This window comes from Heloderma suspectum, chromosome 1 (genome assembly GCF_057233095.1).
Source record: "Heloderma suspectum isolate Gila_16-S chromosome 1, 16-S_ref, whole genome shotgun sequence".
NCBI lineage: Eukaryota > Metazoa > Chordata > Lepidosauria > Squamata > Helodermatidae > Heloderma > Heloderma suspectum.
In genome coordinates, this window is record NC_139458.1 from 417,266,292 (window position 1) to 417,292,389 (window position 26,098).

Below are 26,098 nucleotides of genomic sequence, written 5' to 3' on the forward strand. Positions count from 1 at the left end.
GTATAGTGCTGCTGATCCTTAACTCCTTTCCAGTGTGAGTTCCCTGCTCCCTTCCCTTATAATGCAAGACCATGGTTAAGGCTGACATGTGTGTCCATTTCTGGGTGCCACACTTTAAGAAGAATTTAGACCAATTGAAATGAGTTCAGAAGAGAGTAGTGAAGATTGTCAGGAGTATGAAGACAGGTTGAAGCAACTGGGTATGTTTTGCCTGCAGAAGAGAAGATTGGGGGAGGAGGGGGAGGACGTGAAAGCACTCCTCAAATACTTGAAGGGCTGTCACATAAAAGAAGGCAAATATTTGTTCTCTGCTGCCCCAGAACCTAAGTTAAAGGAGGGCAGATTTTGGTTGGAAATTAAGAAAAAAACGTTTTAATGGTAAGAGCAATTCATCAATGGAACCATTTAGCAGGAGGGCTTCAAGCAGAGGCTGGGCAGCTATCTCTTGGGGATGCTCTAGCTCTGGATAGCCTGTATCACACAGAGAGTTGAACAAGTTGGCTTGCAGGGCCCCTTCAATTTTATATCAGACTTATCTACACCACTGCTAACCGATAGCTAGTCTGACCAGAATTGGAAGCAAGTTTTCAAATCTTGGTTAAGGAGGAACCTGATTAATGTTAGCTAACATCAAGTGCAGATATAATGCTAAACTATAATTAAGGCGAACAAGGAAATGGGAGGAAGGGCAAGGGAGCCCCACATCTGTGGCCTGCTCCCTATCTTTTAACCATGATAAAAAGGGTGTGCTTCCAATGGCTGCATTTGCACATGTCCTCCACCAGCATGAATGCAAGGAGTAGATTGGAAGCTTTTACTTCCCTTTTCAACTAACCATGGTCTCTTATTGACCTGGTTCACATGACATGCTCGCCCACCATGGCTTAATTTACCCGCAGGGGCTGTCACGTCATTCCGGGTGGATTACTGTAATGCATTATACGCAGGGTTGCCTTTGAAAATGGTCCGGAAACTTCAGGTGGTCCAAAATTGGGCAGCAAGATTGTTAACAGGGACTTGTCGCTATGAACATATTATGCCAGTGCTTTGTGATCTGCACTGGCTTCTGGTCTGTTTCTAGGCTCAGTTCAAAGTGCTGGTATTAACTTTCAGAGCCATAAATGGCTTGGAGGCAGATTACCTGAAGGACCATCTCCTCCCATATATACCTGCCCAGACCCTAAGATTACCCTCAGAGGCCCTCTTCTGGATGCCCCCACCAAATGAAGTGAGGAGGGTGGCTACTAACAAGAGGGCCTTTTCAGTGGTGGCACCCTGGTTGTAGAATACCCTCCTCAAATACCTGGCACCTATATTGTGGTATTTTCAGCCCCAGGTGAAGACCTTTTTATTCTCACAGGCATGTTAAGTTTTTCCACTTTTATTGGTTTAAATCTCTTATTGGGTTTCTAGATCTTTACACTGCTGCTGGGTTTTACTCGGGTTTTATACTGTAGTTTTAAAGATTTCAACATTTATATCATGTTACTGAATTTTATAGTTTTAGCTGTAGTGACCCACCCAGAGAGCTTCAGCTATTAGGCGCTATAGAAATGCAATAAATAAATAAATAAATAAGACATAAATAATCATAAGACATAAAATACATTAGAAACAAAAAAATCCAGTCACATAAGATGGCGACACAGTTTTAAAAAAACACACGGGCCAATTCATTTAAAAACTAAAAAAAAGCATGTTGTTGTTTATTCGGTCAGTTGCTTCCGACTCTTCGTGACTTCATGGACCAGCCCACGCCAGAGCTTCCTGTCGGCCGTCGCCACCCCCAGCTCCCCCAAGGTTGAGTCCTTCACCTCCAGAATATCATCCATCCATCTTTCCCTTGGTCGGCCCCTCTTCCTTTTGCCTTCCACTTTCCCTAGCATCAGCATCTTCTCCAGGGTGTCCTGTCTTCTCATTATGTGGCCAAAGTACTTCAGTTTTGCCTTTAATATCCTTTCCTCAAGTGAGCAGTCTGGCTTTATTTCCTGGAGTATGGACTGGTTTGATCTTCTTGCAGTCCAAGGCACTCTCCGAATTTTCCTCCAGCACCACAGTTCAAAAGCATCTATCTTCCTTCACTCAGCCTTCCTTATGGTCCAGCTCTCACAGCCGTAGGTTACTACGGGGAATACCATTGCTTGAACTATGCGGACCTTTGTTGTCAGTGTGATGTCTCTGCTCTTCACTATTTTATCAAGATTTGCTGTCCTCCCAAGAAGTAAACGTCTTCTGATTTCCTGGCTGCAGTCAGCGTCTGCAGTAATCTTTGCACCAAGAAAGACAAAGTCTGTCACTACCTCCACGTTTTCTCCCTCTATTTGCCAGTTATCAATCAAGCTGGTTGCCATAATCTTGGTTTTTTTGAGGTTTAACTGCAACCCAGCGTTTGGACTTTCTTCTTTCACCTTCATCATAAGGCTCCTCAGCTCCTCCTTGCTTTCAGCCATCAAAGTGGCATCCTTTGCATATCCGAGACTGTTAATGTTTCTTCCAGTGATTTTAACTCCAGCCTTGGATTCATCAAGCCCAGCACGTCGCATGATGTGTTCTGCATACAGGTTGAATAGGTAGGGTGAGAGTGTACAACCCTGGCATACTTCTTTCCCAATCTTAAACCAGTCCATTGTTCCGTGGTCTGTTCTTACCGTTGCTACCTGGTCGTTATACAGATTCCTCAGGAGGCAGACAAGATGACTTGGTATCCCCATACCGCCAAGAACTTGCCACAATTTGTGATGATCCACACAGTCAAAGGCTTTAGAATAGTCAATAAAACAGAAATGGATGTTTTTCTGAAACTCCCTGGCTTTCTCCATTATCCAGCGGATATTGGCAATTTGGTCTCTAGTTCCTCTGCCTTTTGTAAACGCACCTTGTACATCTGGCAATTCTTGTTCCATGAATTGCTGGAGTCTACCTTGCAAGATCCTGAGCATGACCTTACTGGCATGTGAAATAAGTGCCACTGTTCGATAGTTTGAGCATTCTTTGGTGCTTCCCTTTTTTGGTATGGGGATATAAGTTGATCTTTTCCAATCTGTTGGCCATTCTTGTGTTTTCCAAATTTGCTGTCATGTGGCATGCATCACCTTAACAGCATCATCTTGCAAGATTTTAAACAGTTCAGCTGGGATACCATCGTCTCCTGCTGCCTTGTTATTAGCAATGCTTCTTAAGGCCCATTCAACCTCACTCTTCAGGATGTCCGGCTCTAGCTCACTGACTACACCGTCAAATCTATCCCCGGTATTATTATCCTTCCTATACAGATCTTCTGTATATTCTTGCCACCTTTTATTGATCTCTTCTGCTTCTGTTAGGTCCTTGCCATCTTTGTTTTTGATCGTACCCATTTTTGCCTGGAATTTACCTCCGATGTTTCTAATTTTCTGGAAGAGGTCTCTTGTCCTTCCTATTCTATTATCTTCTTCTGCTTCCGCACACTGCTTGTTAAAAAATAATTCCTTATCTCTTCTGGCTAACCTCTGGAATTTTGCATTTAATTGGGCATATCTCCCCCTATCACTGTTGCCTTTTGCTTTCCTTCTTTCTTGGGCTACTTCCAGTGTCTCATCAGACAGCCATCTTGCCTTCTTGGTTTTCTTTTTCTTTGGGACGTTTTTTGTTGCTGCCTCCTGAACAATGTTGCGAACTTCTGTCCATAGTTCTTCCGGGACCCTATCTACTAAATCTAGTCCCTTAAATCTATTCTTCACCTCCACTGCATATTCATGAGGAATATTAGTGAGCTCATATCTCACTGATCTGTGGGTCTTCCCTATTCTCTTTAGTCTGATTCTAAATTGTGCAATAAGAAGTTCGTGATCTGAACTACAATCAGCTCCAGGTCTTGTTTTTACCAACTGCATAGATGTCTACCACCTTTGGCTACAAAGGATGTAGTCAATCTAATTTTGGTGTCGACCATCTGGTGAAGTCCATGTATATAGTCGTCTCTTAGGTTGTTGGAAGAGAGTGTTATGCACAGTGAGTTGTCTTGGCAAAATTCTATCAGCCTATGTCCCGCTTCATTTTGTTCTCCCAGACCATGCTTGCCTGTAATTCCAGGTGTCGTTTGACTAACCACCTTAGCATTCCAGTCTCCTGTAATGAAAATAACATCTCTTTTTGGCGTATTATCCAGTAGGTGCTGCAGATCCTCATAGAACTGATCTACTTCTGCTTCTTTAGCATCTGTGGTTGGGGCGTATATTTGGATCACTGTGATGTTAAATGGTTTACCCTGAATTCGAATTGAGATCATTCTATCATTTTTTGGATTGTATCCAAGCACTGCTTTGGCCACTTTATTATTAATTATGAAGGCTACTCCATTTCTTCTGTGGTCCTCTTGTCCACAGTAGTAGATCTGGTGGTCATCTGATGTGAAGTGGCCTATTCCAGTCCATTTCAGTTCACTGACACCCAAAATGTCCATATTTAATCTTGATCTCTCCCCAATAACCACATCCAATTTGCCCTGGCTCATAGATCTTACATTCCAGGTCCCTATGGTGTGTTGTCTTTAGAACATCGGATTCGTCGTTCACCACCAGCACCATCAGCCGCTAGCCATCCTTCGGCTTTGAGCTAGCTGCATCATCACATCTGGGGCTAGTTGAACTTATCCTCTGTTCCTCCCCAGTAGCATAAATAAATAATACTAAAGCATTTTAAGCACCATCATTTTAAACTACCATCATTAAGCAACTTCTTTTACGAGAAGACGCTCTGAAATAAGTTTTTTAAACCTGCTTAAAAGTTTATAATGTTTGACCAATCTGCACCTCAGTGGGGAGGTCGTTCCATAACATGAGGATCACCATAGAAAAGGCCCTGTCTCTTATGCCCACAAGCTGAACTGACGTTACAGGTGTTCCTGCAAACAGGACCTCTGAAGCAGATCTCAATGCCTGGGCAAGTTTGTATGGGTACAGGCAAAGGATGAGCAACCTGTTGCCTTAGGGCTTCATGTGACCCTCAGCCTAATTTCAAAGACTCACTGCAAGTGTTCAGTTCAGAGCTTTGGCAAAAGCAATCTGTCCCTTCTCTGTTAGCTCACTGAATGGGGAGGAAGAGCGGGAGAGAGATAGAAAGGATTGTCAGAAAGGGAGAGAGAGAGAATCTTACAAGCTTTCAGCACTAATAAAAGTCCTGTTTGTTCACCCAGGCTTTTGACTGAATCTGTGTTGTTCCATCTTGTAAACTTATCTGTGTTTCTGTTCTCCCCTGCTTTACTGTTTTATCATTGAAGCTGTATAATTCTATTGTATTTTATTGGTTTTGTATCCTGCATTGAGATTATTTTATAATGAAAAGCAGGTAATAAATTGTATAAATAAAAATAAAGAAGTAGTCCCACCTACTGCTGCCACACAGCCCCTGACTGAATTCTCCTGAGGAAAAGTGGCCTTTGACAGAAAAAAAGTTCCCCCTCCCCTAATATAGGCAATCCTTCATATAACCTTGTCTCAAACCATTTAGGGCTTAAAGGCCAAAAGCAGGACTTTGAATTGGGAAATGTATTAGAAACTAGTATAACTGATCCAGGATTGGTGTTACATGTTCTGGCATCTAGGCAGCTGTGTTCTGCACCAGTAGAAATTTCCAAACGATCTTCAAGGACACCCCCACATAGAGCACATTACAGTAGTCTAATCTGGATGTGACCAGTTCATGCGTAACCAAGGCAAATTTTTATCTTTCTAGATAGGACCACTGCTGACATAATATCCTAAGCTGGTCATCATCATTTATTGTTATGATCAGTGACCAGCATGTCCTAAAGCTGGTAAAAAGCGTTCCTAGCCACTGGTGCCACCTGCTATTCTACAGATAGGGCAGAGTCCAGGGAAAAACCCAAACTATGAGATTGATTCTTCATGGAGAGTGCATCCAAGAACAGTCACACAGCTCCATCCAGATCAATCAACTTCCTCATAGTTTGGAGGCTTGGGATCATGACATCTGACCCAATGTGTGTTTTGTTGGGTGTATGTAATTCTTTGAAGGGATAAAGTCTAATACAGTGTGTGCAGCTTCTCAATTAAATCTTTGGATTTATGATTGAGTGTCTTATTTTTACATGATAACTTGGAAACAGTGTTTGAGTCGACTGAAATATTCTGTAATTCTTTGCTTAGGAGCTAGCATTTGATCCTTATGAATCATACACTCAAGATATTTTACGGACTGGTTTCCATGACCATTTTCTTAGCCAGTTATCGAAACCAGGGGCAGCATTTTACTTGCAGGTAAGTTAAGTAATATAATGGACCTCACAGATGCTGTAAAAATACTTGTTCATATGACTGAAATGTATTTTTTTTATTTCCAGTCAATAGGAGATGGTTTTAAAGATGCTGTTCAGTATGTTTTACCCAGGCTACTTCTAGTTCCTGTTTACCATTGCCTTCACTATTTTGAACTTTTAAAGGTAAGAAGAAAATGATTCCATCTAATATTAAAATGGGGTTTTTATATTAATTTTTGAATAAACTGGTCAGTGGAATAAGTTTGCAACAATAAAACCCTCAATTTCTCTCAGGTTTTAACTTATCTGTATATATAAACAGAAGTCTTTGTCCCTATGTCCTCGATGGACTCGAAAACCGTACACCTGATTGTTACGAAACTTTCAGGATTTATTGTACCTCTATCTGGGATGGTTTTAGGCATAGTGATTTTTTTGTCTTCCATCAGATACTCAACCTATATTATCAGCTAGATACAGCAGGGGTTGAGGGAAGGGAGCAAGTTGCCAGGTAACAGAAAAAGAACATTGGCAATTGATGTGGTGGGAGGGGGAGAGAAGGAAGAGCAGAGAAGAAGGAAGTCATGACTGACATAGAGGAAAGCTCAAAACATTCTTCAAGAGAACACATTAATTACAATTATTTTAAATATGTCTGTGAGGTCGAAGCCTGCAGTACTATATTTAGTCACTACATGGCAGACTTTCTTAATGAGAAGATAGTTTTGCAGTTTATACAGTTTGAAGTCAGGTGTGTAAGGCTTTGATGTATCAAACTAAGGGCTCTTCCCAATCTGTGCGAAACTGGGTTCATTTGCTAGTATATAACAATATAGTAGTCTTTGGCTAATTTGCATGAGCATACACATGCTGACCCACAAAAGATGAATGTGTCATATCATAAACTACATTTGTGGCTGGTGTCCAGAGATGTGTATGCATAAACATACAATTTATACATGGTAGGGAGAGACCCATTTTTCCTTCTGACGCAGCTCCTCATGTCTTATGGGTTGCTGGTTCAGAAGTTCCCATGATCTTCGTGTGTGTGTGTAGAGTAAAATGGTGAACCACTGTGTGTGTGTGTGGGGGGGGTACCTGCCCCCAGAAGTGGGAGCTGAAGCACTCGCATGTGAGGGCAGGATACTAGTTGTGGTGCGTTGGATTCTAGCCATTAAAATTTTAAAAACAAAACTCAAAACTTTTTTTGGTTAAAGATTTCAGAATTTCTGTTACCAAGTTGCTCTATCAACACAAAGATCATAAATGTAAGCACACATACTGGTTCACATCTTCTTCCTAGTCTTTTTTCAGACTGTCTGAATTCCACAATAAAGTAGTTGTAACTTGAGTAAAATTATATAATTCTGTCTGCAGATTATACACATTTTAAGACTGGTTCTATGTTTTTGCAGTTACCTTATTTAGACATTAGATGGTGTTGATGTACAATGTTTAATACTGCTGATTGAAAGAGAAGCTGTTGCTGCAGAAGCGAGTATATGTTTAAACAATCTAGTTGCTTCGACCTCATAATGTATGAGATGGTTTTGTCACTGCCTGTACACTACAGAATCTGCCACAATTTTTATCCATCTTTATCAAAGATGTGTAGGTGTCTCATGTGTTCTACACAAAAGTTGTAATGTGCACCTGCTTCAAGATGTGAACGTTAAGTTTCATGAGATTGTGTGTGTGCACCTGTGCGCACCTCATAACTAAAGATCTGTTTCCATGGGATACAATTTTGTAGTGAAGCTCTAGCTTGTGAAGTGGGCTCTACATGTTGATGTTGAATGTGAAAATACAGAATTCCTCATTTCTTCATTCTAGGTTAACTATCTTGCATTAAGTAATATTAGATATTTATATAGTTCTTTTACTATGCACCCAAAATGTTGCACATAACGGGGGTGGGGAACCTCAGGCCCTACAGGGTTCCTCATATGGTCATGCCTCCCTTATCCTGGTTCCACTCCATTTTCCCCAACCACCAATTGGCTTTTGTGCAGTTTTTCCCCATTCTAAAATGTTGAAATGTCTTTCTTAGTTACTGGCAGTAAGAGCTTTAAGCTACAATGTGCTGGTATTTTTTTTTTTTTAAATTGCCCCACCCCGTTCCCTTGGCTCTGCCCTCTTTTTCTTTAACCCCATCCACCACTGGAATGTGGCCCCTAAGAGTTTCTCCAAAATTGAATTCAGCCGTTGGGCTGAAATAGGTTCTCCACCTCTGCTTTGTAGCAGCTGTCTAAGGTAGGTAGATCCTTATTATTATTCTCACATTGCAGATTGGGAGTGCGGGTCGACTATAAATAAAATACTGGGGGAAACTAAAACAATTTTGCATACATTGGTGGACCCAAGATTGATGTGAGACTTTTCTAGTTGTTTTAACTGGTTATGGCAAAACATTGCATTTCACTTTTTTGTCTACTTTCCAGCCTTGTTAATGTACAGTTTTACTAATTTTTGAGAAGACTCAGTTGGCATAACACATTTAGTATTACCACTTAGTGCTTAGCAAAATTTTCTCCTCACATGCATTTATTATATTATGGGATTATTTAGCTCAATTTCCTTCAAAAGATATTCATTACAGGGCTGACTGTACCCTAATCTCAACTCAGAAAAGCTAGAAATGCTAATATTCAGCTTCTAGAAATCCAGGGTCTGAGAAACATGGATACTTGAGTATACATGTGCCCTGGCATCCCCATTAGCAATACTGTTGGTTTTATTTTTTCCTGTGATTCATGTCAGTTATTAGTGAAACTTAAAAATTCAGCAAATTATCGTGTCATGCAATCTCTTTTCTTTTTTTTTTTTGGTGGGTTACAGTCAGATGGTTGCCAGCAAGAGGTGTATGAAGTGACTACAAACAAATTCAAAGATTCTTCTGATTATCCTCTGTGATGCAGCAAAACTCAGTGATTACATTGGTTTGGATCCCAAGGTGCCTTTCTGTGAGTGAAAGAGCACTTTTGGATCCAACCCGTTAATATTATCTAACATATACATTTTGTGAAAGACACTACTTTTTGAAATGTGAATTTTCCTAAAAAAAACAGTGCGCACCAAGCTTAGGGACGCACACATGTAAGAGACCATTTATATGTCTACATGCCATACAGAGTGAGTGCCTAATTGTGTGAACTTGAACTAGCAGCCACCTGAAATCAGTAAGCTGATTTTAAAGACTGGCCATTGACTGTCAACATTTATTAACTTGAAGATTATCACAGTGAGAACTCAGAAGTAAAAGAATGAACTTACTGACTGAAACCAGAAGCTTGGATCCAAACATCCTGCTGCATGATCAGAAGGCATTTGCATGGGAGGTGGTCACCAATTTTCCTCTCCTTCTTCAGTGTATTATGCTCCCTGAAAAGCTGCTGTAAAGGCCCTTCAGCCCTCCAGAACCAGTTTTCAGTGGGATACAGAAGAGGGGGAATGGGTAGACTTACTTCTACACAAACAGTAGTATCTTCTCGTACAACCAGATCTTTGGCTCCAATCATAATTCTCATGTTGCTGTGCTATATTGGAGGAAAATTGGAGACATTTTGAGAAATTATGACTGCTGCACTGCTGCTTTGAATATTTAAGGTATTTCTATACCTTCCTTCATAAAATCTTATCCCAGGCAGCTCACAGTATAATTTAAAAACATAATAAACTAATCAAAATAAAATATACAATAATATTCAACATCAGTAAAACAGCAAAGTTAATTTTTTTAACAAAATGTTTAAAATATTACATCTTATAATACCTGTGAAAATAAAAATATTTGACATGGCACCAAAAGATGGGTGCCAGGCAAACTTATTTAGGGAAGGTATTCTATAACCACTCTAAGGAAGGCCTCAGTGGAAGATCTTAACATTTGAACAGCATACTTGGTATTATCTATCCCATTTTTATCATTGCAACAGCCTATGAGATACATAGGAAGCTGTCCTACACTGTATCAGCCATTGGTTCACCTAGCTCGGCATTGACTACTACACTGACTGGCTGTGGCTCTCCAGGGTTTCAGGCAGGAGTCTCTCTCAGCCTACCTGGAGATAATAAAAGTTGGATGGCAGACTCATCAGTTAAGCTTTGTCCTAATGCCACTCTTTAACAGGATCACTATATTCCACTAACAAGCACATATCTTACTTAGTCTCCTTTCTTCAAGTTAGTGCCTGAAGTTAAACTGAAGTAGGCAGCCTCCATCTCAGATCTCTTGAGCTCTTCAAGAGAATGTGAACTTTTGAGTAAGCTTCTTGTGTCATTCTAGTCATAGATTGCCAGCGCAAATTATTTTGTGGTCCATCAAATTACTGAAACCATGACTAAGCAAAGGACAATTAAACTTATTTACCACCAAAGGATGAAATTTCATTTGTAAACTTATTTGCAGGAGTATAAACTATTCTTCTCACATTCATAGCAATTAGAAGAGAAAAGTGAAGATGAAGAGGACAAAGAGTGTTTGAAGCAAGCAATTACAGCCCTGCTTAATCTTCAGAGTAGTATGGAAAGGATATGCTCCAAAAGTCTTGCAAAGAGAAGGCTTAGGTAAACACATTTCCGCTTTCCCCCCTGCTTTTAGCCCTGAAGTGCTGTGCTATAAATCCAAGCATTCCAGTTTCCTCTTTCAATAAACAATGAACAAAGTCGTTTGTGGCAACCTGCTTCTTCAGAGGAAGTGACATCAAAGTGCAGATAGCTATTGTTTTAAAGTTCTCTCTGTGTGTATGTTCCCTTCATGCTTCCAATGAATGCGTCTTGAGAATCTACTGGTAAGCTGACAGAAAAATAGCTTTTCATTAGCTGTTGCAGAAATGAAAATACCTTGCAGATCTGTTTAAAATAGAGGATTAGTTGCCACTTTGCAATGTAATCAAAGTTGGCTTGCTAACTAGAATTCTGTACTAATATTTAAAATACACGCCTGTTACCGTACCACTTTTACATCTGAAACTTTTGTATTTAACTGAAGCTATCTCATAGAATTCTTGTCATTCATATCTTCTAGATATTATTAAACACTTCCCCAGATTAGCCTTCAGCAGAGAAAACCTGCATTAGTTATTTTCTGCTAATATGTGTGCATTGTATGAAATAATGTTGTCTTGCTCCTTTTTCAAAGTGAATCTGCATGCCGATTCTATAGTCAACAAATGAAGGGGAAGCAGCTAGCAATCAAGAAAATGAACGAAATCCAGAAGAACATTGACGGTTGGGAGGGTAAAGACATTGGACAGTGCTGCAATGAATTTATAATGGAGGGGACTCTCACACGTGTGGGTGCCAAGCATGAAAGACATATATTTCTCTTTGATGGGCTAATGATTTGTTGTAAGTCAAATCATGGCCAACCAAGACTGCCTGGTGCTAGTAACGCAGAATATCGTTTGAAAGAAAAGTTTCTAATGCGAAAGGTACAGATCAACGATAAAGATGACACTAATGAGTACAAGCATGCCTTTGAAATAATTTTAAAAGATGAGAATAGTGTTATTTTTGCTGCTAAATCAGCTGAAGAGAAAAACAACTGGATGGCAGCCTTGATCTCTTTACAGTACAGAAGCACCTTGGAGCGCATGTTAGATGTAACAATGTTACAAGAAGAAAAGGAGGAGCAGATGAGACTTCCAAGCCCTGAGCTTTATAGGTTTGCAGAACCTGATTCTGAAGAGAATATTGTTTTTGAAGAGAACATGCAGCCCAAATCTGGAATCCCTATTATCAAGGCAGGAACTGTTGTCAAACTGATTGAGAGACTTACATACCACATGTATGCCGGTAAGGAATTTTTCCAGATCTTTAAAATATCTGAATTATTTAACTATTTTCCATATACCCAGAGGAGCAAGGTGGAATAGGTGCAGGGTGTTTTGGCATCTCTGGTCTAAGTGACATACCATCTTTTAGGGGTTTGCTTGGGATAACCTTTAAAGAAAGACTTTAAAGTTGTAGCTACTCAGTGATTATGACTATTGTGAACCACCCGGAGAGCTTCGGCTCTTGGGTGGGATAGAAATGAAATAAATAAAATACCTGCCTGGTAACTTAGATGCTGGATCACTGAACTCCAATATAAAGAACAAAGAACACCAAGTTAACATTAACAAGCCTGTAGTGAAACAGAGCCATTCTTTGAGAAATATGCTCAGTTAGAAATAGGTCTTATAAATTGTGCTTGTAAACAAACATCCAGAAGCATAAACAGATACTGTAGACCCATTTATCACACCTGTAATCTTTAGCAGTTGCTGCCTGCTACACTACTTACAGAGAGGATACTTTCAGAGGAACCCCATTATACTTTGAGGAAAAAAGAAATTTTCACACTCCTATATTCCTACCCACACACTTTCAGTGTGGTATGGACTATGCTACCAGAAGGGAGTTTATTCATGTTTAATATTCTGTAATGATGCTAATATGAGTATCAAATCATCAAAACCAGAAATATGTATCTCTTATCTGAAAGCTGTTCAGTGTCAGTTGCAGAAATACACATAATTCTTTGAAATAGTAATGCAAAAATTTAAGTTTTGAATAAAATATGCAAACATTTGATATGCAGATATCTAGACTTACTTAATATGACATGTACCTTCCTATCCAGTTGGTCCACTTCCTATTTTATGTGCTTTGTTTACAAAATATTGTTTGTATTTAATTGTATTAAACTTAACTGTTTAATTCTCTCTAATTTGTTGGATTTGCACTTTCCCTAAAGACCATTCCGCTTTGCAGGATAGAGTTGAGAAGCACTTTGATCCTAAATGTCGTAAAGCACTGTACATTTGCGAGTGGTGAGGGTACGCCCACGAGCAATTAGTCTAGCTTAGTATACCATTTTCCAAGCTAGCTTTTGGGTGACCTGAGTGAAGTTAATTCCATGGAAATCTGAGTTCAGAATACCATGTAGGATCCTTCCCTTCCCCTTTTCTGGTTGTTAAGAGCAGGGTGCTTGCTATTACAGGAACAGCACTGACTAGGCAGTATTTATGATATTCCAGAAGGATATCCAGAACTGTGTTTACTCCATACTAAAAAGAATTCTGAGCCCAGGCAATCCAAATCCTGCTTCAAGAAAGACATGATTTTTATGGCATGTATAAATTATGAAACATTCATATTTGCATTATTTTAGTATAAATTTGCATAATGTGTTACGATTTGCTGGTTATACAATAGGCAAGCCCTTCCTCACCCACCTACTGAAAACCTTATTGAGCCATTTCTCTGGCTTCTGAAATTTCTGCAAGCATACTTCCAAGCATTCCTTTGTGGTCACAAGGGCCAGAAATTAGCTTTTTAAAAAATGAAAACTGCAATTCTCAGGAAGCTGAATTCTGTACTCACAACCACATTATTCATCCCTGCAGAAGTGATGCATGTACATACCCCTGTGGCGTTCCTCTGAGAAAACGTATCTACCTGTCCAGTTCTTTCCCATGCTTCATTCTCTATTAAAATGCCAAATGTATTAGCCATGCATATGCAGGCTAATACATTTGGGGCAGCATCCAATGGGACGCTTAACGCCCCTGCCGATTCCTTTCGGCCCCGCCAATTCCCCAAGCGGTGGGTCCCACCAATTCCGTTGTGCAAGCGGGACCCACCACTTACGCAAGGGAGATTTAGCGCTTCCCAGGCGAAGCCCAAAAATAAGCAGAAACACTCGTTTTTGGAAGGTGGCAGGTCAGCGGAGCTCCCTTACATAAGCTCCACTGACCTGCCTCCTTCCAGAAATGAACGTTTCAGCTCATTCTGGGTTTTCCTGGAAGCACTAAATTGCCATTGTGCATGCAGTGGGGGCTGCTTGCACAGTGTAATTGGCAGGTTGTAAGAGAACTGTCAGGACGCCCTTGGATAGTAATGCTTTCCCTTGCTTATTTTTCCAGCATGCTTTTTCTTTTGACTATTTATGTCAGGAGTAGGAATATTTCCAGTCCAAGGGCCAAATTCCAATTTGGCAAAGGTCTCAGGGGGCCACATTCCATTTGTGGGTGTAGCCAAAGGCAGAGTGGACAGGGCAAAAGGTGATTCTTACCCATTTTAAGCCTACTCAGAAGTAAGCAGGACAAGCCTCTGAATGTTTACTCACAAGTAAGCAGGGAAAACCTCTTTATATCTACTCAGACTCAAGCAGGACAAGTCACGGCAGGACAAGCCTCCAAAGTAAGCAGAACTGAATCACCCAGCAGCTTTCTCCCCAAGCCCTGCCGCCCCCTCTCCCCTACAGGGAAAAACTCTTAGATTTGGAAATATGAACTTTAGCCTGCTGAGCACTGAGAAAGGGAGCCATTTTCAGTGCTTCGCAGGGAAAAGCTTTTATCTCTGATCAGTTGCTGATTAAAGATAAGAGCTTTTTCCTCTCAGGAGAGGGGGCAGGATTTGGGAAAGAAGCTGGCAGGGTTGGATGAGGAACCCCCGTGGGCCAGAGGTTCTCCATGCCCAACTTACATTATGCTAGGACATGTTGTCCTAGCATGTCCACAGATTGGGTGTGGTGGAATGGTCATTGGTGGAGACGACTGCAAAATGTGGCTTGACTAATTAAGCAGTTGCAGGGCCCCCACAGCAGGAGTTGGTGCCAATGCCGTCTTGATGAAGAATTCACATAACCCTGTGGCACTGTGATATGGCAAGTGATGGCTGTCACATTGCTTTGTGGGTTAATTTTGGGAGAGATGAGGACTAAGAAATTTCACTCCAAGGAAACATTCGAGTAGGGCCTCTGACAGGTGATATATGGACTCTCCACAAGTCTTCCCAAAGCCCCCTGAAACCAAGGAAAGTTGCCAAGGCAACTCCAGATGAATTGGTAGCTACTTTGTCTCTGGTTGAAGCCCAGGCAGTCAAGAAGGGGGATTCAGACCTTGAATCTCCTTATCACTACCTAAGCTTTTGCAGCAAAGGACACTTTGTCCTTGATTTCATCCAGAGTCATGTGTCAAACCCAGTTGCCACCAAAGGTCTTTGTGGCTCAGTTCTAGAGTTGAGCAGGTTTTTCTCTTTCAAATACCAAGATAGTTTTTTTTCTTTACAAAAATCCCAAAATAACTATTTTGGTATCAATTCTGCCTCACATGTAAAAAATAATCTTGTATTACACTTGTAAGAAAGGTATAGCACTACTTTAAAATAATTTTCTCTTTGTTATATTGTGTTGAACAACACTTGCACATAAATGGGTGGGAGCAGGAAGTTAGTATTCTGCAGGAAGGCTTCCTCTTGGGAGAAGTACTTTTTGTGTGTTCATTGGCCATCTGTTCTGGTTTGGCTGAATTATAAACAATTGAAAATAACTGTACAAACACTGTCTTAGTCCAGCCTATTAGTAACATAGATGTTGAAAATGCAATGTCTTTTACCCATGTCTCAGCTTATGTGAGCTCCAGTTTATATAATGTGGATCGCTAGAATATGAACTTGAGATCTGCTAGAAGATACTTTTTGGTTATAGTGCCAAAATGCCTTTAGTGTAGGTAGTATAAAGAAGCAAATGGGTTCTATCTAAGAAATCCTGAGACTGTACAGCTCACAATAGTTATTTCTCTGTACTTCACATACAAGTTTACAAAGTCTCATACATCCTAGGATATAATGAAGTATAGCCTGCTATGGATTATCAGATGTGGAATTGTGTTGCCAGTGTGTGTTAAGAGGTTTCTGGTTATAAATAGTCTGAAGAGTACAAGGAGAGAAGAGAGAGGCAGTGTTCGGACAATCTGAATGGGAAATGCTGGGAGTTGTAGGACTTTTTTCTGTCTAAACATGTATAGGATTGTACCTTTAATAAGTCAGGTACACACAAGCTTTGTACAGCCACACATAGCCCCTTTGCTGCCACTTTGCTCCTCCATGTGAAGAGCAAAACATACCACGAAGCTGCAGTTAACCATAGCTTCCTGTTACATCCAAACCAAGAAATACAGTTAGGGTGCTGTTGCACTCGTGTCCTGCTTGTGGGTTTCCAGTCAACCGTTGGTTGGCCACTGTGTGAACAGAATGCTGGACTAGATGGACCCTTGGTCTTATCCAGTATGGCTCTTCTTATGTTCTTGTGTTCTTAATAGTTTCCAAGCAAACCAGGATTCATAGCTTCTGAATCCTGGCTTATTTGGAAGCCATGGAGGAGTAAAGGGACTGTGTGCAGGTGCACAAAGCTTGTACATATTCTGGTTTGATATGTTGAATGCTTGTGCATCCGCATAGCATCCATTTCCTTTCTTAAGGCATTCAGGAATGATTATTTATGATTTGAGCACACAACTGGATCCATGACTTCATTCTCCTTGCTCTTGATCTAGTGGTAGGTGGAAGTGTGATGGGGTAGAGAGAAGGGGGTGTGTATGCATGTGCCTAGTTTCTCCTTGCAAAGAAGATCTGATACATCCTCTCCCTTGCTTCCACCCAGCATACTAGGGTGGCTTTGTTGGTAGTTAGTTTGTGTAAATGATAGGAAGTGGGTTCAGAACAAATAGCTTCTGGTAGGGCAAAACTGTCCAGATTGATACACTAGCATTTGAGTACAGTATGGGCAATACTGAGGCTTGTTTGAGAAGAACTTTTTTTTTTTTAACATCTTTTGGCTTTCTTCAAAGATCTGTGAGTGGTACAAGTTCCTTTCCATTTCCTGATTTGGTGCTTCCAGGTTTGAAAGAGCTTGCAACTTTTTTTTCTTGTAGAGCCATGCTGTTCTATTTATAAGCTTTGATATGTTGAATGCTTGTGCGTCAGCATAGCGTCCATTTCCTTTCTTAAGGCATTCAGGGATGATTATTTATGATTTTTTTAGACATTGTTGTTCTTTTAGCTTTTAAAATGCCTGTATTGAGGAGAGATTTATCACATAGGCAGACATCCTGACTAACTGTGTGTGTGTATTTTTAACCCAATTACTTGGATACTTGAAGTAATTGTAGGTATAGAATCTGGTAGGTAAAATACACTTGCTGTGTAGTAGCATTAAAACAAAAATCAATTTGTAGAAAGTCACAAGCTTTATATCTAAATGAGCATACTGAAGTGTGCTAATTTACAATGTGGTGATTTACAATGCATTTACAACTTGTGCAAATGCATTGTCCTAGTGCTTGGGCCAAAGTAACAACTATTCTTTAACCATTATCAGGAATGAGGCTTGGGATTGTGCTCCTTTTCCCATCAGCCTCTCCCATCTCTCGTGTTGGAGAACATCCAAGTTAGGGTTGACCCTGACTAATTCCAGTGCACGCATCATGAACTTTGATTAAGGGTGGGTGAAGTTCATGTATGAGAGGTGAGGGGCTGGGGTAAAGGAGTGCATGAGGCCTGTTCTCATAGTCAGAAAGGCATTCAGCATAGAGAAGATCCCATATCTGGAACTGTGTAGGACTAACAAGCATTTTGTGAGAAAATGGCACATCTCTTTAAATCCTCAATCTTCCCTTCTTGGTTGGGGAAGACCTTTTCAGAGCTCTCCAAAGAGCTGAGAAATGCAAACAACAAAATAAAAACAGTTGTATGCCTTAGCTGGAGGCCATCTCCTTCCCAAGACTTCACTCTTTCCAGCCTAGTCAATCAGGGAAGAGACAGGGAGCAGCAGTTCATGTGCAGTTCAGTAAACCTGAATTCTCCCTTGCTGCATTCTGGAGGGATCATGACAGTTAAGCTCAAATAAGAGGGTGTTAGTGTAATTCTACACAGCCACTGTAGAATTAGTGGCTGTGGACCCATCAAAGTACTGAGCTTCAGGCCTTGCCCTCCAACTCAGAGGCTGCATAGCTAAACACTGCCAATGTGACTTTGCCTGAGGGAAATAAAGGATTCCCCGTCTTGGAGAGTTGTCTCCTGCTTGAATGGAATGAGGCCATGATAGTACCAGTTAATGAGTTTGGCATTTCCCTTATATATCTCATTTCAGCTGAGGGCATGCGTGAGGGCAGTATAAGTGAGGAACTTGATTTCTTTAAGTTAGATAATGTTTCTGGTATTCCCCAACTTCTTTGTAGTATTAAAAAGATGATGGGCATCCCCAATTTTGTCATAGGATCAAACTGTCATTTGCAAGTAATAAAAGGGAGGAGAACAGGTGAATCAATAAACTTGGGACGCCCCCCCCCCCAAAAAAAAACACAGTGATATGCCTGGGAGTAAAGGCAATACTAATAATTGTAAAGTTGTTCAAAAGTATCAGTGCAAATGAGACATCTCATTTTCTGAATAAATCCTGCCAGGAGGCCAGTCCGCATATCCATTTCAGATTATCCTTATTTATGGGAAACATAGAATAGTAGGGTTGGAAGGGGCCTACAAGGCCATCGAGTCCAACCCCCTGCTCAATGCAGGAATCCAAGTCAGAGCATCCCTGACAAATGGCTGTCCAGCCTCGTCTTGAAGGCCTCCAGTGTGGGAGAGCCTACCACCTCCCCAGGTAATTGGTTCCATTGCCGTATTGCTCTGACACTCAGGAAGTTTTTCCTGATGTTCAGCCGGAATCTGGCTTCCTGTAACTTGAGCCCATTATTCCGTGTCCTGCACTCTGGGATGATCAAGAAGAGATCCTGGCCTTCTTCTCTGTGACAACCTTTCAAGTACTTGAAGAGTGCTATCATATCTCCCCTCAGTCTTCTCTTCTCAAGGCTAAACATGCCCAGTTCTTTCAGTCTCTCTTCATAGGGCTTTGTTTCCAGTCCCCTGATCATCTTTGTTGCCCTCCTTTGAACCCTCTCCAGCTTGTCTGCATCCTTCTTAAAGTGTGGTGCCCAGAACTGGACACAGTACTCCAGATGAGGCCTAACCAGTGCTGAGTAGAGGGGAACTAGTACTTCCCGGGATTTGGAAGCGATGCTTCTATGAATGCAGCCCAAAATAGCATTGGCCTTTTTTGCAGCCATATCACATTGTTGGCTCATATTCAGCTTGTGATCGACAACAATTCCAAGATCCTTCTCGCTCGTAGTGTGGTTGAGCCACGTATCCCCCATCTTGTAACTGTGCATTTGGTTTCTTTTTCCTAGGTGCAGAACTTGGCATTTATCCCTATTAAATGCCATTCTGTTGTTTTCTGCCCAGCACTCCAGTCTATCCAGATCACTTTGAATTTTGTTTCTGTCTTCCAAAGTATTAGCTATCCCGCCCAATTTTCTGTCATCTGCAAATTTGATCAGCATTCCCTGCACCTCCTCCTCCAAGTCATTAATAAAAATGTTGAAGAGCACTGGGCCCAGGACTGAGCCCTGCCGTACCCTGCTTGTTACCACTCCCCAGCTTGAGAAGGTCCCATTGATCAGCACTCTTTGAGTCCGATTCTATAGCCAACTGTGGATCCACCAGATTGTTGTTTCATCTAGCCCACTTTGAGCTAGTTTGCTCATCAGGATATCATGGGGCACTTTGTCGAAAGCTTTGCTGAAGTCGAGGTATATAATGTCTACAGCATTCCCACGGTCTACAAGGGAGGTGACTTGATCAAAAAATGAGATCAGATTTGTCTGGCAGGACTTGTTTTTGACAAATCCATGTTGGCTTCGAGTAATCACGGCATTGTTGTCAAGGTGCTTCCAGATGGATTGCTTTATGATCTGCTCCAGAATTTTCCCAGGGATTGATGTCAGACTGACTGGTCTGTAGTTCCCAGGTTCCTCCTTTTTACCCTTTTTGAAGATAGGGACAGCGTTAGCCCTCCTCCAGTCATCTGGCACTTCCCCGGTCCTCCATGATTTCTCAAAGAGAATAGACAGCGGTTCTGAGAGTTCTTCTGCCAGTTCCTTTATGACTCTAGGATGCAGTTCATCTGGCCCTGGAGATTTGAACTCATTCAAAGTAATGAGGTGTTCATTAAAAAAAAACACAGTGATATGCCTGGGAGTAAAGGCAATACTAATAATTGTAAAGTTGTTCAAAAGTATCAGTGCAAATGAGACATCTCATTTTCTGAATAAATCCTGCCAGGAGGCCAGTCCGCATATCCATTTCAGATTATCCTTATTTATGGGAAACATCAGCGTTATTGTCTGTGCTGCCCAGCAAAGATGAAATAGTAGGAAATCAGTAGAAAGTTTCTTCTCCTGTTTGAGCAAACATTGTAACCCTGAGCAGGCTGTCCCCAGCCAGAGTACCTTAGGGCAAATGGTTCTGTTTAGGGCCTTGGGAAACCCTGCCTTGCAGACTAACCCGCCCTGTTTTTATTCTTATTGATATCCCTGCGTTAAATGCCCTCCTACCTACAAAGGAAATCTTTGGATGTGGAGTGGTATACAGATACTGTAAATAAATGAAAATAGAGAAGGAAAGGAAACTCTTACCTTTTGAATTTCTGTTCACCTAATAGATAGGAAGGTTTCTGGACTACCCAAGTCAGATGTGTTCATGATGCAGCCCCAACTCTTTCCAGTAGTTATGACTGACTATTCAAAGTTCATTTTAGTTATAGGTTGTTTGTGTATATTGTCTCTGTGCTTTTATGTAAATGGCTTTTAAACTTTGTATATTGGATTTTAAAGTTTTAACTTCTGTAAACCACCCAGAGAGCTTTGGCTATGGGGCAATATAGAAGTGTAATAAATAATAATAATAGCTGAAATTGTAGGAAGTCCATTAGAGTAGGAATTAGCAACATGTCACCCTCAAGCATACTGGTGCCCACCAAGACCCCACAAGGTACTTGCAAAGTCACTTTTCCCTACCTCTATTCAATTCAGTGGAAAAATATCACTCCATTGACTTCAATAGAGCTGGGGATGAAACTCCCCTGCCAAAAACTGGCAAAATAAGTGAAGGGGAGGCAGGAAATAGAGAATCCAGAGGAGTGGGAGGCAAAAAAAGATAATCCCAAGAAGGGGGCATTCCCAAGTTTTTTACTGCTCATGGGCCCAAGAACGTTGCCTACACCTCCATTAGAGGCTTATTCTCTGGTTTTGAGTATGGTTTTCATTTTTACTCTGTTCTCTTACCTGTGTTTAGTCTTCAACCTTGGTACCTCCCTTGGGATCTAAGGAGAGATCGCACTCCTCAGGAAATGGTTGTTAGATCTACCTACTCAGTTTGAGAGGCAGGACATTCCCTCAGCTACAAGAAGAGCAGAAATCTGCTAGGAAACAATGCCCTTTTCCCATTCCCTCAACCACATTAAGGGACAGGTGCTTTTATATTTTCATCAGGCAAATTAGGGGCTTTTCAAGTTTCTATTATAGTTGTTCACTTGCTGTCTAATTAAAATAATGAACTGATTTTTTTTTCTATCCTAGATCCCAACTTTGTTCGAACATTTCTTACAACATATAGATCTTTTTGTAAGCCTCAGGAATTATTGAGTCTCCTGATAGAAAGGTAAGAGGATTTTTCTGAAATACTGCCTTGTGGTTTTCTTTCCCTTCTTCTGAGATAAGATTTTAAAACATTTGTATCCTTTGTAAAGAGGTGTACATTACTCTTTTACAGGAGTGGCATTAAGGACTTTGAACTATTACAAAAATCACAGAGGAGGTAGAATTTTCCAAATCAAGAGTGTGACCATGAAAGAGGGAGAAAGTATTTTGGAGAAGCAGAATTCTTGTTTTAGTGTGGCTGCTGGGGTCAGCTAAAATCCTTTAGTGTGCTCTTTAATTATAACTGGGTAAAATGATTTTTTTCTCTCTGAGAGGAAGAGTGGAAAATCCCAGATCTCCTTACAGATTTGCAGTCAGCAGTACTGAAGAAAAACTAAGATGTTAACTTGATGAAAATCCATTAAAATGATTTCCCCAAACTTGGGATGAACTTTCAACTCCCCATTTCTCTGCTTTACCTGCACACCTGGTCAAATGAAGTAACAGCACTTGACTGATTTTAACAGGTGTGAAGTGGTTTGTTTATGCATGTCACTATATTTGATGCCAGGTATTTAATGTATAGAACACACAAAATGCCATCCATTGATGTTATATCTGTTTAAAGCAGGTAGAAGCCTATGTGTTTGCAAATAGATATTAAGTTACTAGTTTATTCCAAGCTGTCATGTAATATTTAGTCTCAAATTTGTAGTTCTTCCTTATGCCCTCTATGCAGCCATATCTATGGTGTTGTACCTGCATAAACTTGAAAACTCTGGAAATCTTAGAATTCTATAGGGGTTGTGGCCCTTTCCTTTCCTGCCATTGTGAGACTTAAGTATTTGGGTCCTATTCCTTGCTGTTTGTTGCAATTATTATTTAATCTTGCTAACTATCACTTAATTATCATGCTTAAGTCATCTAAGATAGTCCACCCCAGAGACCTATTGAATCCGAGCGATTCCTGAATGCTCGGGGATTTGTCAGTAGCCAGAGCCAGCAATTCTGTCAAGGCACTTGTCACACTATGGAATGGCAAAGGGCCATTGACACAATCATTCCTGAGTGCCCTCTTCAGCACTGTGGAGCTCAGAAGGCTCCCTGGTTTACTGGGGAGCTCCAGACAGTGAAGCAGTTCAGAAGACAGCTGGAGCATAAGTGGCGTAAGACTTGTCATGAAGGTGACTGAACACACCTAAGAGCGTATAATCGCACCTACTGCATGGCGGTGAAGGCAGCAAAGAAGGCTTACTTTGCCACCTCTATCGCATCCTCAAGTAGCCATCCAGCTGAGCTTTTCTGAGTGGTTCAGTGGTTACTTAAATCAAGCCCAGTTAATTCAGTACTGGAAGCCTTGGAGGCCTGCTCCAACTCCACTAACTACATCCGTTCCTGGATAGGGATAGCTTAGTCAGGGTGATCCATGCACTGGTAACCTCACAATTAGACTACTGCAATGCACTGTATGGGGCTACCTTCATGTGGTTCAGAAGCTGTAGCTAGTTCAGAATGTAACAGCTAGGGTGCTCACTGGGACACCTAGCTATGCTCGCATAACACCTGTGATAAAAGAACTGCACTGGCTGCCTATTAGCTACTGAGCCACGTACACAGTTATGTTAGTATTATATAAGGCCCTAAACAACTTGGGACCAGGATACCTAGCAGACCGCCTTCTCTTATATATATCCAGGCGACATCTAAGATCATCAGAGGAGGCCTTGCTGGTCATTCCAAAATGAAAGGAATCTCTCCATGAAGAACCTCAGTGGTGGGCCTTCTCTGTAGTATCACCCACCCTCTGGAAAACCCTCCCCTGTGCAATACGGGAGGCAGAAAATGTGATATATTTCAAGCACCTCCTAAAAACTCACTTTTTCACCCAGGCTTTTCCTGGGTTGTAACTGCTGTTGGGTTTTGCTTTGGTTTTACCTGCTATTTTTAAACTTTTAAAATCTTATATTATGTTCAGTCATGTTGTATTTTATAGTTTTAATTGTTGTGAACTTCCCAGAGAGCTTTGGCTGTTGGGCAGTATATAAATGTAATTAATTAATAAATCTAAATTTCATTTTATCACCCCATATTAGATTTGAAATTCCAGAACCTGAACCAACAGAAGCAGACCGTATAGCTATGGAAAATGGAGATCAGCCTCTTAGTGCAGAGCTAAAAAGATTTAGAAAGGAATATATACAACCTGTTCAGCTGCGGTAAGTATCCTAGACATGTAAATCTCCTCTTTCCAAGAGTGCTTCAGATGATGTCCATTGCAAACTTTGGTAGTTCAATGACAGAGTCGTGATAGAATCACTGAATATATAAAACTGCACCTTATATAGTTGTACCAGTGGCTTGGATCCAACGGACTGTGTGCAGTGTTCCATGCATGCACCAGAGCTTTACAGCCTCCCCTTCCTTCCACTGGCCCCTTGCACCTTCATATGGCATGAAGGGTCTGCAGCTTCAAGGAAATTAGCCGTTGTCTCCTCCCAGTCCAACATACATAGGAGCTTTAAGTTGCAGCTGTAGTATAACCCCATTCAGATAGTCAGCTTACCATTTAAGTAAACATGCGAACAGGGAAATGAGTAGCTTTGCCCCTACCATTGTGCACATCACATAGCCCCCCCCTGCAGATATTTGTGCTGTACATACAGACATTATGGGGAGGGGCTACATGACATGCATCATATGAGGGGCAGAGGTATTTGGCATGGCCCCACTCCCAGCACACATGTTTACTTAAACTTTAAGTCAAATGCCTGAATAAGGCTCTTGTAAATGCTCTTTCCATCATGTATCCGGGACTTTTTTTTCGCTTCCAAAATATCATAGCTGTCAGTTTGGAATTGGTGGTTCAGTGAAGTTAGATGGGATAAGAAAACTGCAGCTCTCCTAGGTGTGTCAAAAATATATTGAATAAGCCTTAACCTCAAAGATTTTATAATCTCTCTTATTGTTGTAGAGTATTAAATGTATGCCGACACTGGGTGGAGCATCACTTTTATGACTTTGAAAGAGATATAGATCTTTTGCAACGATTGGAAGAATTCATTGGCACGGTCAGAGGTACTTGATTACAGCAAATATCTAATATGATCTGTTTTGTTTCCTTATAAACTCTTCTAGTTAGGGTGCCTTGTGTGTATATATTTGTCAGCCATTATATGCACCATTAAAATCTAGTAAAGCTGTAGAAAATCAAGTTAAAACAATGGAATTTCAAATTAAAAATACCAACCCCACATAATCCATAATAAAGCATTCCCCATAAAGCAGTGGTGCACAGTCCTTTTGTGTCGGATGGGGGGGATCGCACATTCACATACAACTTGCACATGCCACATGTGCTCTTTCACACACAGGGGTTGATGTATGGGGTTTGCTGGGGGAGGAAGGAGTCTGCAGCCTGCTCCAATCCCCAACCTGATTGATGTTTTATCGATGCTTCCTAGGAAGCACTGAGATACTCCAGGAATAAGACTTCTGTGGTAGGAACCACAGAAGACAACATGATAGAGGTTCATAAAATCCTGAGTGGTTTGAGAGTACCCTTTCAAAATACTAGAACTATTATCTAAGGAAATTGATAGGAAGTTGTTTCTAAATAATGTTACCACACTTGCTCAGGATACCCATGTCTGCAGATGCCTGACACCTACTTTTCTGTGTTCATCTGAATAAACCCTTCCAGAGCACAAATTACTGGGAGGAATTGCTCTCAATTTAGGGGATCCTCTTCTTTCCGCAGCCTTAAATCTATTCTGCTGGAGAATAAGTTGCTGCCAATCCTGTAGAACTGGCTCAGAAAGTGAGTGCATTTTACCAAATGCACAGCATTAGGCTAGGGGTAGGCAACTTTAATGGACCCACAGACACATCTGACATGTTGAAAAAGTGTCAAGGGCACCATCACAAATTGCCAACATGGACACACTTTCCCCAGCCCTTGCCTGGGATTCCCTCTCCCTTCTCCTCCTCTTTCTTCCCTCTGCTAGGGATTTCCTTCCTCCTTTCCCCTCAGAAAGGCAGAAGGGGGCAGGAATCAAAGATGAGTGAGGCAGAAGTGATTGCAGGGTGGATCAAATTGGGGGCCACAAGGGGGTCTGGGAGGGTACCGCATTGCCAACTCCTGCTTCAGGTAGTGGAGTGCCATCATAAGGTACCTGTGAGGGAGTAACAGATGAGGCCAGAGCTTTCCCAGAAAATGGAGACTTCATTGATAAAATAAAGCAAATTGCAAGGTAAATTATTGGAAGCTTGTCCCAGAAGTGAGGGGGAGAGCAAGAGATATGGAAGAAGAAAGAGGAGATTTGGCAGTGATGCTTTGGCTTATGCAGGAAAAGGGAGGGGGAAGCAGGAGAAGCTGGAAAGCAAAAGAGAGAAAGAAATTAGAAGGAATGGGAAATGAGAGGTTATTACTGTATACTTAGCTTTTCCTGTAGTCTGTTTGGAAACAACCATGGGGAAGCAAGGGTCCTCAGTGTCATGGTGAATCTAAAAGAAGGTAAGAACGGCAGGCAAAAAGGGTCCT

At 41.2% G+C, this 26,098-nt stretch overlaps 1 protein-coding gene across 1 annotated transcript in view; it reads left to right on the top strand.

The window, feature by feature from the left end:
- The window catches only part of SOS1 (SOS Ras/Rac guanine nucleotide exchange factor 1), a 65,407-nt gene that overhangs the window by 19,907 nt on the left and 19,402 nt on the right, over window positions 1-26,098 (top strand). The window contains exons 7-13 of the mRNA XM_084829133.1: window positions 6,147-6,257; window positions 6,341-6,439; window positions 10,695-10,822; window positions 11,397-12,052; window positions 21,499-21,580; window positions 23,652-23,774; window positions 24,530-24,633. Of these exons, the coding sequence (XP_084685259.1) occupies window positions 6,147-6,257; window positions 6,341-6,439; window positions 10,695-10,822; window positions 11,397-12,052; window positions 21,499-21,580; window positions 23,652-23,774; window positions 24,530-24,633 (1,303 nt within the window). The remainder of the gene's footprint in view (window positions 1-6,146; window positions 6,258-6,340; window positions 6,440-10,694; window positions 10,823-11,396; window positions 12,053-21,498; window positions 21,581-23,651; window positions 23,775-24,529; window positions 24,634-26,098) is intronic.